At 38.0% G+C, this 16,395-nt stretch overlaps 1 protein-coding gene across 2 annotated transcripts in view; it reads left to right on the top strand.

Moving 5' to 3' along the window:
• Nucleotides 1-15,627, top strand: part of helz (helicase with zinc finger) — a 62,513-nt gene extending 46,886 nt beyond the window's left edge. For both annotated transcript variants that reach the window (XM_032562545.1, XM_032562546.1), the window contains exons 25-33: nucleotides 2,918-2,963; nucleotides 4,343-4,530; nucleotides 4,635-4,839; nucleotides 4,948-5,030; nucleotides 5,132-5,636; nucleotides 6,374-6,635; nucleotides 6,801-7,449; nucleotides 8,806-9,049; nucleotides 10,570-15,627. In XM_032562545.1, the coding sequence (XP_032418436.1) occupies nucleotides 2,918-2,963; nucleotides 4,343-4,530; nucleotides 4,635-4,839; nucleotides 4,948-5,030; nucleotides 5,132-5,636; nucleotides 6,374-6,635; nucleotides 6,801-7,449; nucleotides 8,806-9,049; nucleotides 10,570-10,943 (2,556 nt within the window). In that variant the 3' untranslated portion in view covers nucleotides 10,944-15,627. The remainder of the gene's footprint in view (nucleotides 1-2,917; nucleotides 2,964-4,342; nucleotides 4,531-4,634; nucleotides 4,840-4,947; nucleotides 5,031-5,131; nucleotides 5,637-6,373; nucleotides 6,636-6,800; nucleotides 7,450-8,805; nucleotides 9,050-10,569) is intronic.
• The last annotated feature ends 768 nt before the right edge of the window (nucleotides 15,628-16,395 follow it).

Raw genomic sequence — 16,395 nt, forward strand, 5'->3', positions numbered from 1 at the left:
CATTCTTTTGAGCTTTAAGCTATCATAGAACATAGAAATATTGGAGTTACAGGCAATCGTCTATGTTCTCTATATGGAGTTATTACACTGATACCACTGGATGCTAAAGACATTTTAAAATGTCCGCTGTGTGAAGAATAAAAGTGTGTTTTTATTTTAGAGCTTCAGAAGTATCACAACGTTTTCTTGAACATGCAGAATAACATCATCTCTGGTTCTAACATCAATATTTTAGAACTGCTAAAGGCAAAACATATTTCCAATGTGATTCTTAAAAACACATCAGAACTGACTGTAATTTGCATAAACAAACCTTTACCAAAAAAAAAATAGTTTGAGAATCAATGAAATTCTAACCAGTGCAGCTTTATTGTTTCACTTTTGCATAATTTTATGCAAAACTGCAGAGGAGCCCCTGCTGGGTTTTCTTCTCCGACTCTCAAACTAAAAGGCAGATTTATAAATTGATTTTGTTTTTGGATATTTTAAATCAAAATCTGAAAAAAAAAATAAATAAACGTTTTATTTTATGTCTAGTTTAATCTGGAAAATATTGTAGGACCAGTTAGATATTTGGTCATATTTTTATCCTTTAGCAAATCAGCAAAGAAATTACCATAATAATGCAACTTCTTGTAAATAGAAAAAGAGAAATTCTCTACACTTTCTGAAGGTGGGGAAACAAATTACAAATCTGCTAAAAAGTCCATGTAATTTTCACCACAGGAAACAATTTTATGATTACCAATTTGCCAGCCAGGAATAAAGAAAAAATAAAATAAAAAATCAGACTGGAAATCAGCGTTGTGTTCCACACAAGGGTCTCTTATTAGATTGTTTCGCTGGGTTTAAATCGTCTTTGTGTGGCTGTCTGCTCTCGCCGCCCGCCCTGAGGTAAAGGTTAACGAAATCAGCAGAGCTGCCAACCTGCTGCCATCACCCACTGGGCCTAATGAGCCCCGGCTCCGGCAGCCAGCTTTAGGGATAAACACACACTTCCGCTCCGCTCTTCCCTCCCTAGAGCTGCACACTTCACAGCTCTCTGAGCTGCTTGTGAGAAAACTACAGAGTGGGTGCTTTCTGTCATCGCACCTTGAACATTTAACAACCAGAGCATTCAGATTGTGTCGAATTTAATACAAGTTATTCTACAAAGTTTTAAAAATGTCCATCTTTTTGTGATTATATTAAAAATGTTTCATATTAAAAGTGTTTCAAGAACCAGGTTGTAACTTTTGTTTGTGTTGGTTGTATTAGAATTTTGCGGCCAATTTCCTGTCTGAACTTTTTTTTTCGTTTTTATCACCAATGAATATTTATTTTAATGATTTGGATTTCACGTGGGGGAAAAAAAAAAATCTCAAATAAAAAAATGCAATTCTCGTAAGTTGTTCATTTTAAAAACCACATCACACTTAGGCCTGCCACAATGAGCAATAAATCAATTAATCGCATTATAAATAAAAAGAAACTCAATAATTTTCATTGTCTTGATTTTTAGTTTTTTTTTCTTTTCTCTCTTTTTACTGAAAACTGAATGGGGAAAAAAAACTCTTCAGTGCTTTGGTCTCAAATATCCCCTTTGTTTGAAAGATAATTTTGTTTACACAGTTTTCACAATTCATTTTATTTGTTGTTTCTGTTGTTTTCTTGATTTATTTTGAATATTCAAAATGTCTTCCAGTTTAAATGTTAGAATTTAAAGTTTATTGATCCTTGACAATGTGTTCTTGCAATAACTATTATGGTTTATTGCAATAAATTCTGGGACAATTTATCGTCCAAGAGAATTTATCATAACAGGCCTAATCATAATATAAATGTAAATAATAATGATAAAAAATGGTCGCTGTAAAACAGGTTTTGTGTATTATTGCTGTAAAACAGATAGGACATTAAACTTAAGCATTAAACTAGTGGTTAGCTTCTCATATTAGCATTTCATGTCACCTGTAGAACATGGTAAGTCCTTACCTTAACCTCTCAAGATTTCTGCATTCTGCATGCTCAGAGATAGATGTAGAAAGCTAAAAAATAAGATTTTTATTCAGCTCTCACTTCCTGTTATCTCCTGAAAATCTTCCCCTCTCGTACTGAATGAATGAAAGTTGAAGATGTCCCAACATGTTGGTTTCTTTTCTTTTTCTCACTTCATTTTAAACACCTTACCATTACCAAAAATGGCTAATTTTATTGCCAGTAGACAAGTTTACAGACTATAAAATTTCTCTGATGTAATGGTGGAAAAAAACAAGGATTATAATATGACAATAGGGAAAAAGAAAAAAACCCCTCAAAGGGTCAATATGGGAGAGCGCTGTTACCATGGCCACCTGGAAGCGCTTAGTGTGGTGCATTTTAGGAGATCATATTTTGGAGTTTCTGAGCGGTCGATGGTGCCGATCATGGTGATACCAGCTGATTTCTTTTGACATCTTTGTTTAAATGGTGGGCAGGTTGTATAAAGTTGAAATTGTGAGGAAGAGTGCACCGATGGCCCATTTCTTGGCATCGGTTTCGTCAGTCTTGGGTGATTTTCCGATACTTGAACGTGAAACCGGTCTTATCCACTGATCTTATCTGCCTCCACAAAGACCGTAAAATCAGCTACTCTAAGCTCTAAGCAATGGTCACTGAACAGTTGCAAAATGTAGCAACTTTGTTTCTGTATTTGGCAACTTTTCAGACAAAAAAAAAAAAAAAAAATCTGCATCAACTAAAATCAGAATTGGCAGATCGGGCTTTTTAAAGATCGTGACCGTTCTTTATTACACAAAGGTTAGACACACAGAACTGTAAGGTAACTAATCTGCTTTTCTGTGTTGTTTTACTGTCATATTACGTATCCCACTGATTCCCCTTCCTGCTGTTCTAAAGTAACTGTGGTTTCATAACTAATTGCTTTGCTTTCCTGTAGGGGAAACAGTCGAACCACACAGAGCACCTCCCACCTGATGGATATGGTGAGTATCAAAAACCTGTGTGTTGTTAATATTACTGAACTGTGTATATTTGTAATAAATAGTCCCTTTAGGTTTATTTGGGATTTGTACCTGCCCGCATGCCATTTTTATTGGCAAAGAAAATGGTCAAAAGCAACAAACATGCAATTAGATTATTTCCCTCTAAATGAACCCAGCATGGGCTCTCTGATGCAGCAGCCCAGATGGATACACACAGGCCTGAGGCTGTTGACACCATCAGAGCGACGCAGCCAACAACACAATAATCTTTCTAGGGAAGCACAATAGGTTTGTGTCAGCAAGCTGCACTTTTAAAAAAACCAATCTGTGAAAGTCTAAAATTTGACTCCATCTATGATGCTGGTTACATTTTTCCTCTGCAGTGAAAAGGTATAAAATGTGAAGGTCAAGGTGGTACTGCTCATAACCGTGGGGGAAGAAAATTAAGTTGAAGTTAGAAAACAATTTTTCAAAAATCTTTGCATTAGCAAATTTCATTTCTTGTTCCGTCGTGAAAATGTCGTCTGTCCCACTTTCCATCTGTCCTTCCATCTATTTGGACCTGGGCCATATGGCTTAAAAATCCATTTTTTCAAGCCAGACCCGATTTCCAATTTTAATCTACTTTGTTCTCACAAAATATATAAGAAAAAATGGTACAAAATATTTTTAAAACTGTGGCTTTTATTATCCCATCTATGAGTTGCACAATGGAGCATTAGGGCCAGGTTATAGGATTTTATTTTTTTATGTTTTATAACATTCCTCATTTAAATTTTTAATTTTGTGTTCTAGTTGATGACTAGAATGACTACTTAATTTTCCTAATTTTATTACTTTATTCTGGAAATGTTAAAACTTTATTTGGCATGGTTTCAACTTTATTGCCATATGACTTTATTCTTGGAATTAAGAAATTTAAATTTAAAGTCCAAATAAGCTGTAAACATGCTTGTCAAACAAGATGGCGGCCAAAAGGCTTGCTGACATCACTCTGAACTATGGAAACCAAAGGAGTGCATTGGTGGAAAACAATAACCCAATTTTCCAAAAATTAAATCGTAATTGTTCAATCGATAAAATTGATTTCCATCTATCGATCCTTTCTCTAATCCATCCATTTTATCCCGTCTGTGTTTTTTGTGGATTTTGCATTTAATGTTTGATCTTGACAGAAATCTCTACCATACATTTGTATTATTTTTGTCTTTAGATTTTTATTAAAGCACTAAATTGACCAGAAAACCTTAACTAATTTACTTCTAGAAAAGTTTGTAGTTTGAAAAATAGCCATTGTCATTGAAGGAAGTCCATTTAAGTGTTTTGTTTTTTTGTGTGTTTTTTTTTTTTTTTTTTGTATTCCTTTTGTCACATTTTAGTGCAATCCAGCCCTGCTGTGTTGATGGGAAACCCCATCCGGGCCTTCACGCCCCCTCTGGGTGCCACGCCGGCCGGCATAGGGAAGTCGCCCAGCCCCGTGCAGCGCATCGACCCTCACACCGGAGCCAGCATCCTCTACGTACCAGCTATGTACGGAGGAAACGTGGTCATGCCCATGCCTCTGTCGGTACGTTTCCCCCAATAACCTGAATTGGTCATCTGCTCCCTCACTGCGTGCGGTGCACCTGTGAAAAATCTCTTTGATCCGTGATTTAGTTTTGTCGTCCTTAGTTGCCCTGGCCAGGTTACCAGAACCGCTTTGCTGTGGACCCTCGCATCATGAGCCACCCGGCAGCCATGGCCTACAACTTAAACCTGCTTCAGCCGCAGAACCGAGGCTCTCCCATCCCTTATAGCGGCGTCGCCCACCCCTCTCCTTTAGGACTGGCCCAGCTCAGCCCAGAGAAGGACCTGCAGGCCGACCTCATCAGGAACGGTCTGCTTCTCTTGTGCTTAAACTTTTGGCCAATCAGCTGCAGCTACAAATAAACTGTAAACGAGAAACACTTGAGCTGACTGAAGGTGGTTATGTTGTGACTTCTAGGTAAAGTAGACGGCTGCACAAAGGCCGAACAGACCCGTCTTCAGACGCCAGAGAGGAAAAACGCAGACATAAGGGAAAAACAGGCAGGTTTACCCGTTAGTCGATTAATGCGCATTTATGTTTCATGAAGGCTCCTTTATTATTATGATTACGTTAAAGTCCATTTTTGTGTGTTTTTGTGCAGGGAGATTTAGACACCGGTCAAAGTCGAAGTTTAGATTCCCAACCAGAGGGTCTGGTTGGCTTTCCGAACGCTCTGCTTCACCGAAAAGACCCTTCAGCTACCCAAAGATCCCTCAACTACCACCTGGCACCGCCCAGCCCAGCTTTTCCTCCACACCCCGCCAGCGGAAGAACCTTCCCCCAGCAGTACCCCGTTCCTAGACTTCCCTACCGGGTCGGCCAGCCTCAACATCCAGGGATGCCCCAACAGAATCAGCAGCAACAGCTCAGTCCTGCCTTCACTGGTGGAAGCCACGCTTCCTTCTTCAGCGGCTCCATGGCCGCTCACCGATCCGTGCAATCGCCCACCGTGGACGGGGCGGAGTCTTCGGGGGCCGAGGAGATGAGCGGCACCATTAGGACTCACATGGGCCACCAGGGGTCGCAACACCCAGGCCTACCACAGCACAACAGGGTCAGCAACTTTGGGGAGGATGGACAGGATGGAAGTCTGGTGGACGGTTTAGGTGGGTTAAAAAAAATCCTTTAATTTCAGTGAGAAAACGTGAAACGCTTGTGCCAATGCTGAAAAAAACCACCATGTGACTGATTTGGTCAAATCTCAGGCAAAAACAAAATAGATGCAACAGTCGAAGTGAAAAATAAGATGGTATTTGACCTTAGATTTCAAGTCATTTAAGTATTAAGTCTCAAATTTATGCATGTAAAATTAAGGCATTTAAATATCTTACGTGAATTTGAAGAAATGTAAGATGCAAAATTTGATGTCTGTGCGCTTCCATACTGTGTTCTGTGACTTGAGGCTAGCAGCAAATATACACCTGCTGGCTTGCTAGTTAGCTGGAGCTAAGTTGAAGCTAAAACTAGGCCATTGGAGAAGTTCTGGGTAGAACATATTTACAGACAAAGTTTTTTTTTATTTATCTTAAATACAAATGTATATATTTTTGTACAGTTTTGACTTCATTACTGCTCTCAGTATGACGTTCTTCCAGCAAACCGCCTTATTTTTATGCCTGTATGCTCCAGTTAACGATTAATTGATTACTAAATTAGTTGACTATTTCAACAATCAATCACTTAAAATTTGATTAATCGTTTCATTCCTTGTTTTGAGTAAAATGTGATCGGCCTTTTTACTCATTTGTTATTTTGAAATGCAAAATAAGTAAATAATTGAAATTCATTGAGTCAGTGCTTTTCAAATGACATTAACCAATCCCACATTTCTTTAACCTTTCAGACCTCCAGAGTCCCCTGACTTTAGAAGCCCTGAGCCAGCAGCAGCAGCAGCAGGCGGCCAGACTGGGCCAGTGGGGGGAAGCAGCAGGCCCCTTCCTCCAGGGCAGTGTTGCCTTTCCTCTGCCCCAGCAGCTCGCCCACCTCGCTCAATCTGGCATGGCTCGCTTTCCCCCTCAGCTGCTCCGGGCTGCTACCTGGGGGCTTAGTGCCAATATGGACGACGAAGCCGTTTCCTCTGCCACCGCGGGTCCAACATGCTCCAGGTTAGCCTTAGTCTAAAAAGTGTTTTTTTTTTTTTTTTCTTCTTTTCTTTATTTTTTATTTTTGTGTTAGTCATTTGAAATATTGTGTTTTTGTTGGATTGGACACCATCCTGAAGTCGATTTAAAAAATAAATAAATAAAGTATTTCTGTCACGTTGCTTTAAGGTACCCGGGCCTTTTGAGAGAAATGCCCCCCCAGGAACAGCCAGAACCACGGGAAGCGACCGAATTGCAGCCGCCGCCTCAGTCCCGCCTGCTCCAGTATCGACAGTCCCAGACCCGTGCCTCCGGTGAGCCCTCGTCCTCCTTAGCCCCCCTGTCCAATCACGCTGGCCCCTTCCCCGCAGGACTGTACTCCCACGAAAGCGGCCGGAACCTCCTCAACGAAAACCTTCTCAATAACCCGGCTCTGCAGCAGCAGCAGCAGCACCCAGGGAACACCCTGTACAATGCCGGTAGCTACCCGAATCAGCCGCCAGCGCAGTCCGGCGGCAGCAGCCCCCCACCATCGAACGTGAAGTATCTCCTGCAGGAAGCGCAGTGGTCCCACGGCGGAGCGGCGTCCGTGTCCCAGCAGAACCACCTCCTAGGGAACCAGAGCCATAGCCTTCTGTACGGACTGCCCCTGATGGCTCACCCCAGCAGGCCGGAGCAGGTGCTGATGCAACTCCACCACCAGCAGCAACAGCAGCAGCAGCAGCAGCAGCAACACCATCAACAGCAACAGCAACAAAATCAAGGCCCGGACTCCGAGTCCTACCACCCTCTGTCCCCTAGAACATCAGCAGCCGCTGCCCTCCACAGCGTAGACGAGGTACGCCTGCTTCGTTTGTCATTTTGCACCGATCCACTTCTTTTTTCTTCCCCCTTCCGATGTCTGAGGTTTAGTTACGGTCGATTCCAATTCAGAAAAGCCGGACTCAATTGACTTAAAATGTTTCTTCTTTTTTTATAACACAGACATATTAAAACAAAACAGCCACATCTCCGAGCATGTTATAATTGCTGTTTATTATATGAGAGAAAAATTACATCATTATTTCTCCTAATATAAGTCTAATTTCCGTCATGATGTAGTTCTTCAATTTCATTCATATTGTTTTTTTTAAGGTCTTGAAAGGTTTTGTGTTTGTGATACCCGAAGAAACCCTGAACCTTTTTAAAAAGCTTAAAAAAAGAGGAGAGCAAACTCTGCTCCAGCAAATCTTTGTTCTTGGACTTGTTCAAGTTTACTGAAAACCTTGAATAAATTGTCGTTCCAAGTTTTAGAATTTAGCTTCACTATTATACCAAAAACAGGAAGCGTCCTTCTCTGTCTTCAATTTACACTCATCCTTTGTTTTTTGTTTTTTTTACTTTCTTTTATTACTACATATTTGAGGCGCAAAAGGAAAACGATTCCTTTTTTGATTACTGTTGCTGTAATAATTTCCTTTCTGTGTTTTGTTTCTCTTAGAAATGCAACAATTCACTTTTTTCACCTCCGATACAGATCCAGATATCGGAGGTTTAGTATCAGCTCAGACCGATCTGATACGATACAAACAGTCCTGAATCGACTTAAAATGTTTCTTTTTGTTTTAAACAGAGACATAAATGTACTGAATTACTCTTTTATTTGATAATTCTGCATCAGTGCACCACACTTAAAACAATGGTGAAACACAAAAAAATAACACAACTTAATTTTTTTTTTTTTAGTCAGAGCAATTAGGAGTAAAACAGCCAAATTAAAATTAAATAAACTAAAAGCTTGACAACCTTGGTCAAATGTAAAAGTAAACTACAACAAACCTTTCAAATTTTTCAGAAAGTAATTTTAGGAATTCTATATATGATGTAAAATAAATAATAAATCATGACGTCATTCAGACAACAAAGTATAGAATCTGACTGAATAGAAGCAGCCAAATGGAACGGGCACATTGACACTGATATCCAATCTAGAATTTTTTTTTTTTTTTTTTTTTTTTTAGAATATCAGGACCAATACAGATATTAATACAGGATCGGTGCATCTATACACGTTATGTATCTGTTTCTTCCTCTCTATAAATAAGCTGAATCTCTGTGGTTTCTAGAAGAAATCTCCCGTCAGTGTCGTGTTGAAGCCGAGTCCAGGCAGATAAATGTAACCTTCCTGCTCCTCCATCCTTCTGTTCCCTCGCAGTATGAACCGAGAGGTCCAGGCCGGCCCCTCTATCAGCGCCGCATCTCCTCCAGCTACCCGGATGAATCATCTCCAGCCCACCCCTGTCATCCCGAGCCCCAGGATCACCCACAGCAACCGCACGGCTCCTACACCTACCCCCCCCACGACCACCTCTGGCCCAGCAACGGCGGGGGTCCTGGTCCATTCCAGAACATTCCATGCAATGGAGCTAGCAAACTAGTTCAGCATCGTGAGCTTCTAGGTGGGCGTGTGTGTGTGTGCGCGCGTGTGTGTAGGGCTGCTGTAAACAATTATTTTAGTTGAATAAAAGTTGCTATTATAGCTACTTAAGCTAGGAAATGAAACACATGAAAGAGAAAATGCTAGTAAAGAACAATTCAGCTCCTTTTATTTTTTAAATTAGAAAACATTTTATTGCTTAATCTCTCATTTGATGTTTAAAAAAAAAATTAAAGCCTAAAAACAGATTAGATATAACATTTCACAGGATATTAAAAGTACATTTAATCTGAGGCATTAGTAAAAACGGTCTTTTATATTATTCTTAACTTTCAGACTCAAGTTTGAAAAAAAATATATAAAATTGATATTTTTTATTTATTTTTCCACATCGCTGCTCTTCTTGATCAGCATGTACATGTCCCTGTTAGACAAAATGTGGGTTTTTTTGTACATGCATAACGTGCCAGATTCTGTGCTAACAATTATAGACAAATATGGAGGTGGGTTCTTAGTCCTGATTTAACTCAGTGTTCCATCAGATTTGCAGTTTTCTGGAAGTTTGCTCCAGATTAGAGGAGCATAGAAGCTGAATGCTGCTTCTCAATGTTTGTTCTGGTTTTGGGGTTGCAGAACCAGAAGGCCCGAGAGATGGGGAAGGTGCTAAATAGTAAAATATAATTTAACAAAGCCTCAAAGCAGATAATTTACCCATAAATTTGTTGGGAGAATGTAAAAAATGGCGGCACTTGAATCGTTACAGTCCAGGTTTAGTGATTTGTACAGCAGCGTGTAGATGGAGAGACAAAAAGCAGGAAATTTTCCCCCCAACAAAACTCACCTTGAGCTTAATCTCTGACATTTTCTGGACTTAAAACTTGGGAATTTCTGAGTTTGAAAATTGAAACATTTGGGGGGGAAAACATGGAATTTTCTGAGTTTCAAAAGTTGAACATTTTGTAGATTTATTTTTCTAGAAATTTTTCGGATTAATCTAAAAATTTCAGAATATTTTTCGTAGCAATTTTTTTTTTCTTTTAAATCTCAAATATTTTTTCCCTCGTAAATTTCTGCACTTATTCTAGCAAATTCTCTACTTTTCAATCTCACAAGTTTTTTTATCTAGAAAATTTTAGATTCATCTCAAAAGTTTTGTTTTTTGGCATAAACATACTCCTCTATTTTATTATTTAAAAAAAGAGTTCCTGATTTTGTTACCAATGTAAGTTTTTATTTCTGAGCTTGAAAAGTCAAAAAATTTGCAAAACGAAAAAACATTGTCTAAAATTGAGATTAAAATCTGAAATTTTCTATTCAAAAAAAAAAAAAAAAATCAACAAATTTTTGACTTTTGAAACTCAGAAATTTCCTAAATTTCAGACTAGAAAACCTGAAATTCATCTCAATATGTCAGTCTTTTGCCATAAATTTACTCCTCCTTTCTGTACCTACAAATAACCATGATTCGTTGTCATAGATTTTAGTTATTGATTTCATTAGCAACGTAAGTTTTCATTGTTGTTTACCTTCTCCCTCCCGCAGCTTCAAAGGTCCACCGTCAGACGGACGAGCAGGTGAAGGCGGAACCGGCCGGCGCGCAGCAGCAGCAGGCGCATCCACACAACCTCAACTCCCTTCAGCACCAGTTTCCCCCTCTAATGCCCAATAAGAAGCAGCAGCAGCCGCCACCGCCGCCCCCGCCGCCACCACAGCCTCCGACGGAGCCCACCCAGGGGGCTCCCAGTTTAGTAAAGCCGCCCACCATGTCGTACGCGAGCGCCCTCCGAGCGCCTCCCAAACCGAGAGCCGTTCGACCCGAGCAGGTGAAGAAGAACAGCGACCCGCTGTCCCTCCTCCAGGAGCTGAGCATCGGAAGCTCAAACGGTAGCAATGGTTATTATTCTTACTTTAAATGAGAGCCGACTCTCTCGCGTAGTAAGTGAAGCGAAACAAAAAAAAAAAAAAAAAAGAAAAGACAAAAAAATTGTAAAAGTTTTGTAAAATTTCTAAAAAAAAAAAAAAAAAGAAATAGTGGAAAGTGCATTTTAAAGAATTGTTTGTAATAGTAGATTTTAGATTTTTCTTTTTTGTTTCTTTTCTCTTTTATTTTAACTCCTGGTTCTTTTCTCTCCTGACATATCTGTGCAGAAAGTCAGTATATATATAGCAAATGCATTACTGGTATATATATATACATACTCATTATGTATATATGAATATATACTTATATTATCTACACTTGTACATGTACGTAATGCTTAGAAAACAAAAATACAAAAAAAATAAAATAAGATGAAAGATCAATAAAAAAAAAACCCCGACTTATTTGACCATTTAGCTATCTGCTTAGTTTTCCTGCTTCAGTTGGCCTCTTTAAATGCATTTTTAGTTCTTCTTTTTTCTAACTCCTGTTTTTGTTTTTGTTTTTTTTAACAACCATTTGGTTTTATAGTGAACACTGACCGTTCACACCACTGCAGTTTGTTGTATTGCATGAAAGCTAAGTGGTCGACTGAGTGAAACCGAAAGGAACAGTGTATAGAAGTAGATACATTTTTCCTCTAATCTGTACAGAAAAAGAAAATAAAAGACTGAACTGTATTCCACAAAAAAAAAAATCATATTAGTATTTGCATTATGGGTTTTTTTTTTGTTTTGTTTTGTTTTTGTTTGTTTTTTTTCTTTTCAGTTCTTAGTCATCATTAACTTAAATAATCTGGTGATTTAGTGATTAATGTGATTATTTATAGAAAAAAAAAAAAACAAACAAAAAAAAAAACTTTTCGCCGAGATCTCACCGGGGGAAGTACAGCGTGAAGACGTCGGGACAGCTTTCATTCCTCCTCTGTCGGCTTCAACCGCAAACACGTTTCTTTAGGCGACAACATGAACTGCTCTGCTTCGATTTACTTTGACTTTTTTTGTTTTGTTTTTTTTCTTTACAATAATCTTTTAAATGTAAAAGTCGTTTCGCTGCTTTTGCTCAACTTTCACTTTGGATTTTGTGTTGCGTGGTTTGGAATAATCTGATGGTCTGTGTAAGTAAACTGAGAGTTATTAAAATGTGTATCGTAGGATCATTACTTCCAGTCAGATGTTTTTGAACAACAACCAAAAAAAAAAAATACTTGAGGAGTAAACCCATGGCAAACAAAATCGGAAAATATCGCATCAAAAAAAGAAAAACGAGGACACTGCCACAGCCATTAACCGCAGTTTGACATTTTGTACATGATTTTTTTAATGTCTGGATTTGGGGTGGTCTTAAAGGCATGAAGAAAATTGGTAGCATTTAATTTTTTTGCTTATGAAAAAGTAGATAACATTTTACAAACGTGTCTCAATTTTATTCATTGCTTCAATTTTTAAAAAATAAAATGTAAAAATACAGCTACTTCAGAAATCATAAAACTCCTAGTTACATATTTTATCTTTGTTTATTTCACAACAAATGTTAAATAAACACAACACTGCTAGCTAAAGTTTTACTACTAGCTAAAACTTCAGCTAGCAGTTTCACTTCTGGCTATATGTTCACTGTTGCAGCTAGCAGTTTTACTACTAGCTAAAACTTCAGCTAGCAGTTTTACTACTAGCTAAAACTTCAGCTAGCAGTTTTACTACTAGCTAAAACTTCAGCTAGCAGTTTCACTTCTGGCTATATGTTCACTGTTGCAGCTAGCAGTTTTACTACTAGCTAAAACTTCAGCTAGCAGTTTTACTACTAGCTAAAACTTCAGCTAGCAGTTTTACTACTGGCTCTATGTTCACTGTTGCAGCTAGCAGTTTTACTACTGGCTAAACTTCAGCTAGCAGTTTTACTACTGGCTAAACTTCAGCTAGCAGTTTCATTTCTTTCTAAACTAAACTTAAGCTAGTGGCTCCACTGGCTGAGTTTTTTTGGCTACAAGTTTTATAAACAAAACATTTCTAAAATTAATGCCAGCTATTGATTTTTTTAAAAGCAAAATTATTGCTGTAAAATATTTAGGCAATTCTTAAAACAGGCGTGGGCCGTTATGCAGTGGTTTTAGTGCATCATTAAATTCAACATAGAAATATACAATATGATCTAATTATTTATATTTTTAACAGAAAAGCAGCAGTTTCTACTGCTGTTACAGTGAATATTTATAAATCATATTATTTGTATTGATTCTTACAGGCATAATGTTTTTTTCCACCATTTTATACTTTTCCCCCCCTGCTGTGAATACATTGATATTACCTGCTTAATGAGTTGAACTACCTGCCATGGTAGAGCACTTATTAAAAGGTCTTTATGCTTTAAGAGCGATATAATGGAACATCTTAGCATTTTTAAACCAGAACTTCTTTAAAATGTCAATTACTTTAATATCGGCAACTGCCTAATTGATGAGGGCAGTTTTTACCTTTTACATTGCTTAAAAATGAAAAAAAACAAAACATTTTTTAATTATACCAAATGTGACCCTGAGCAACGAGAACAGCTTCGTTTAGCAGATTCTTTTAATTTTGTTTCCAGAAGGTCATTTTAAGTTGTTGTTCCATTAGAAGATTCTGTGTTGTTTTAAGGAAGAAATATGCTTTCCAAGTTTGAGTTTTATTTCACTGCAATACAAAAATTTATATCCCCTACACACACACACACACACACACACACACACACAAAAAGAGAGGTGGCGAGACTGAAGAAGTTTGTTCAAAAACCTTTGACTGTTGGTATGTTTATTAAGATCTGCATAATTGAGCAGGAATGGTGATGTTATGGAAGTCATGATTTACAAAAACATCAATAAAACAGAGACGGCCCACTTCTTTGATTTAATCGGATTTGTGAACCGCTGCTCCAGCAGCTGATCCATCGCTCTTCTGAAAACTACTTTGATCTTTCTTCTTGCTCGCTCTAGAGAAACCACACCGTAGGGGAAGTTTTCGAGTTTATTTCGAATTTTGAGTCGCTGCTTTTCCTGCAAACTGATCAACTTAAGAAATCTCTTCACTGGTAATCGTGGCTTTATACTGTTGCAGTTAGTCTCTGATGTATTTCTTTTCTTTTAAAAAAAAAAATTAAAAAAAAAAAAAGCCTTACAGCCAGAAACGAAGATGTTTTAAATGTTGAGCTCCGTGTCCTTTTCTTTTCAAGTTTTGACATTTTAAATGACACGATTCTGATCATTTTTTATTTTATTTTTTTAATTTAGCAGATAAACACGTACTTGTAAATATACATTTTGTATGTATTTACAAACGAGAACTTTGGGAAGCGCCTCGATTTTGTAGAAGCTGATCAATGAAGAGGCACGCCCTTTTTAATTATGCAAATTCAGAAAAAATAAAGAGAAAATCTAGAAACGGTAGTTGCATCATCTTGTAACTTTGTAGGTTTTTCTTTTCGTTTTTCTCTTCTTTTTTTTTTTTTTTAAGAAGCTGCCCGGCTTGTTTAGGAGAGGAGAATTTCCGTTGCGCCTTTTTAAGACGACCTAATTTACTGTACAATATGTATTTTTTTTTAAGTGCTGGATTCGTCCTGTCATGTTTTCTCACCACAGCTGTACAACAATCAACACCTGGATTCATTCTTCAATGTTTAGTCTGTTTTTGTTTTTTTTTGCTTCTTTTATTGCATGTTGCGATGACCTTGTTGGGTTTTGATTCCCCGTTTCTATAGGTTTGTAATGATTTCTGGATGAAAAACGGTAAAGGAAAAAAAAAAAAAAAAAACACGCTTTTGTTTTCAACCTGCAGAGTTAAATTTTTGGTATTTTTATTTGACGTGTACAAATAACTTGTGACATTATACATAAAACTGTTACTTTTACTAATGTGTCGATCAAAAAAAAAAAAATTGAATGGTTGTATATGTTTCCCCTCCTTCCTTTTTGTTCCTCCTCCTGCAGTTTGAAGGGCTAAAGCTGAGGTTGCTCCCAGGGAGCCCGGTTTTTTTTATTTTTATTCTCTTTTGTTTTAAAATCGTTGGCTAATCTCTAAAGTTGTGCAATACTAATATTTCACCGCTTTTTTTTTTTTTTTTTTTTTTTTTTAAAGCTACAGTTCTATTTATTAAGACAGAAGAGATTGAGCCAAAGACATTTTAAAGGGATTTTGTTAGCAATTTTTTTTTTTGTTTCCTGGTTTCTGATATTTCGATTCTTTGCTCTGTGTGTACCTCGTTAACACGATGGAGTTGGATTTGAAAGCTCCCAACATTACACCACATTTCATGGCATGTCCTCGATGTGGAACCAGCTGTAAAGTGTGTGTGTGTGTGTGTGTGTGTGAGTGGCTCACAATTTAAAAAAACAGAAAAAAAGAGAGAGAGAAAAGGTTAGGGAGCAACCTTTGCCTGGCCAGCAGAGAGCTCTGTGTTCAGCCTCCTATAAGCGCCGTCTTCTCCTGTTATCCGTTGACCCGCCTCTGTTCTCCCCCCGCTGCAGTGAATCAATGGCACACCTGTTCCTCCCTGCTTTCCAGTCCCCATCGGTTTCTCCCTCGTGGGTTCAAAGTAATGAATATTCATTTCAACTGGTGGTTGTTACGAGAACTGATTTAGGCTGTGTTTTAAAGGTTTTCTTTTCTTTTTTTAATTGTTTCTCTATTAAAGTGTTTTTATTGAAACTGCTCGAGTGTTCTCGCTTTTTTTCCCTCCTTCTTCTTCTTCTTCTCACTCTTTCTGTGCAGAACGAGGCAACATAAAGGCTCCTTTGTGCTCCAGTTGCGTAACGCAGCCTTGCGAGACGTAAAGCCGTTTGGGAGACTGAAAATCTGACAAGGTGTAGTAGTCTAGCTTTGCCATAAGTGTTCAAGCAAAAGTAAAATAGTGCATATTACTTTTCTACTGAATTTATAATCTAAACCAGGGTTCAAGATCTTTAAAAAACACATTCCTGTTTACAGTTTAAATTGAACTTTTGGCTAACTCATTTCTTAAAGTGTTTTCCAGGCACATAGTGTTATTTTGTAGCACAATCAAGTAACTGTTGCCTTCACAGTTGTTGCAAAAGTACTGCATACATCAAATATGACTTGAAAGAAATTTGACTTTGTAATTAAATGCCTTGAAATTGGGCCCCTGTCTCTTTAAGAAACTCCTGCTCTTTCTGAAACTCCGTCTTCAGGAAGTCCCCACAACGTCGCTCCTCTGTTATTAACCCTTTAATAACGTTTTTACCAGCGTTGCAGGGAAAGGTACTTTGTACAATGAGCTCAGCTGATGCGCAGCTTCAACTGGTATTTGCTAATTGCTTCTGGCTAGTCTGAAGGAGCTGAGTGGACGTTTGCTCTGATTCAGAAGGTTGGAAACCGCAGATCCAAGGAGAAGCTGCATCTCGAAGGCTGCACACACAATTTTGTGCTGCTTCCTCATTTTCCTTCATTTTGATAATT

Source organism: Xiphophorus hellerii, chromosome 5 (genome assembly GCF_003331165.1).
Source record: "Xiphophorus hellerii strain 12219 chromosome 5, Xiphophorus_hellerii-4.1, whole genome shotgun sequence".
NCBI classification, from domain to species: domain Eukaryota; kingdom Metazoa; phylum Chordata; class Actinopteri; order Cyprinodontiformes; family Poeciliidae; genus Xiphophorus; species Xiphophorus hellerii.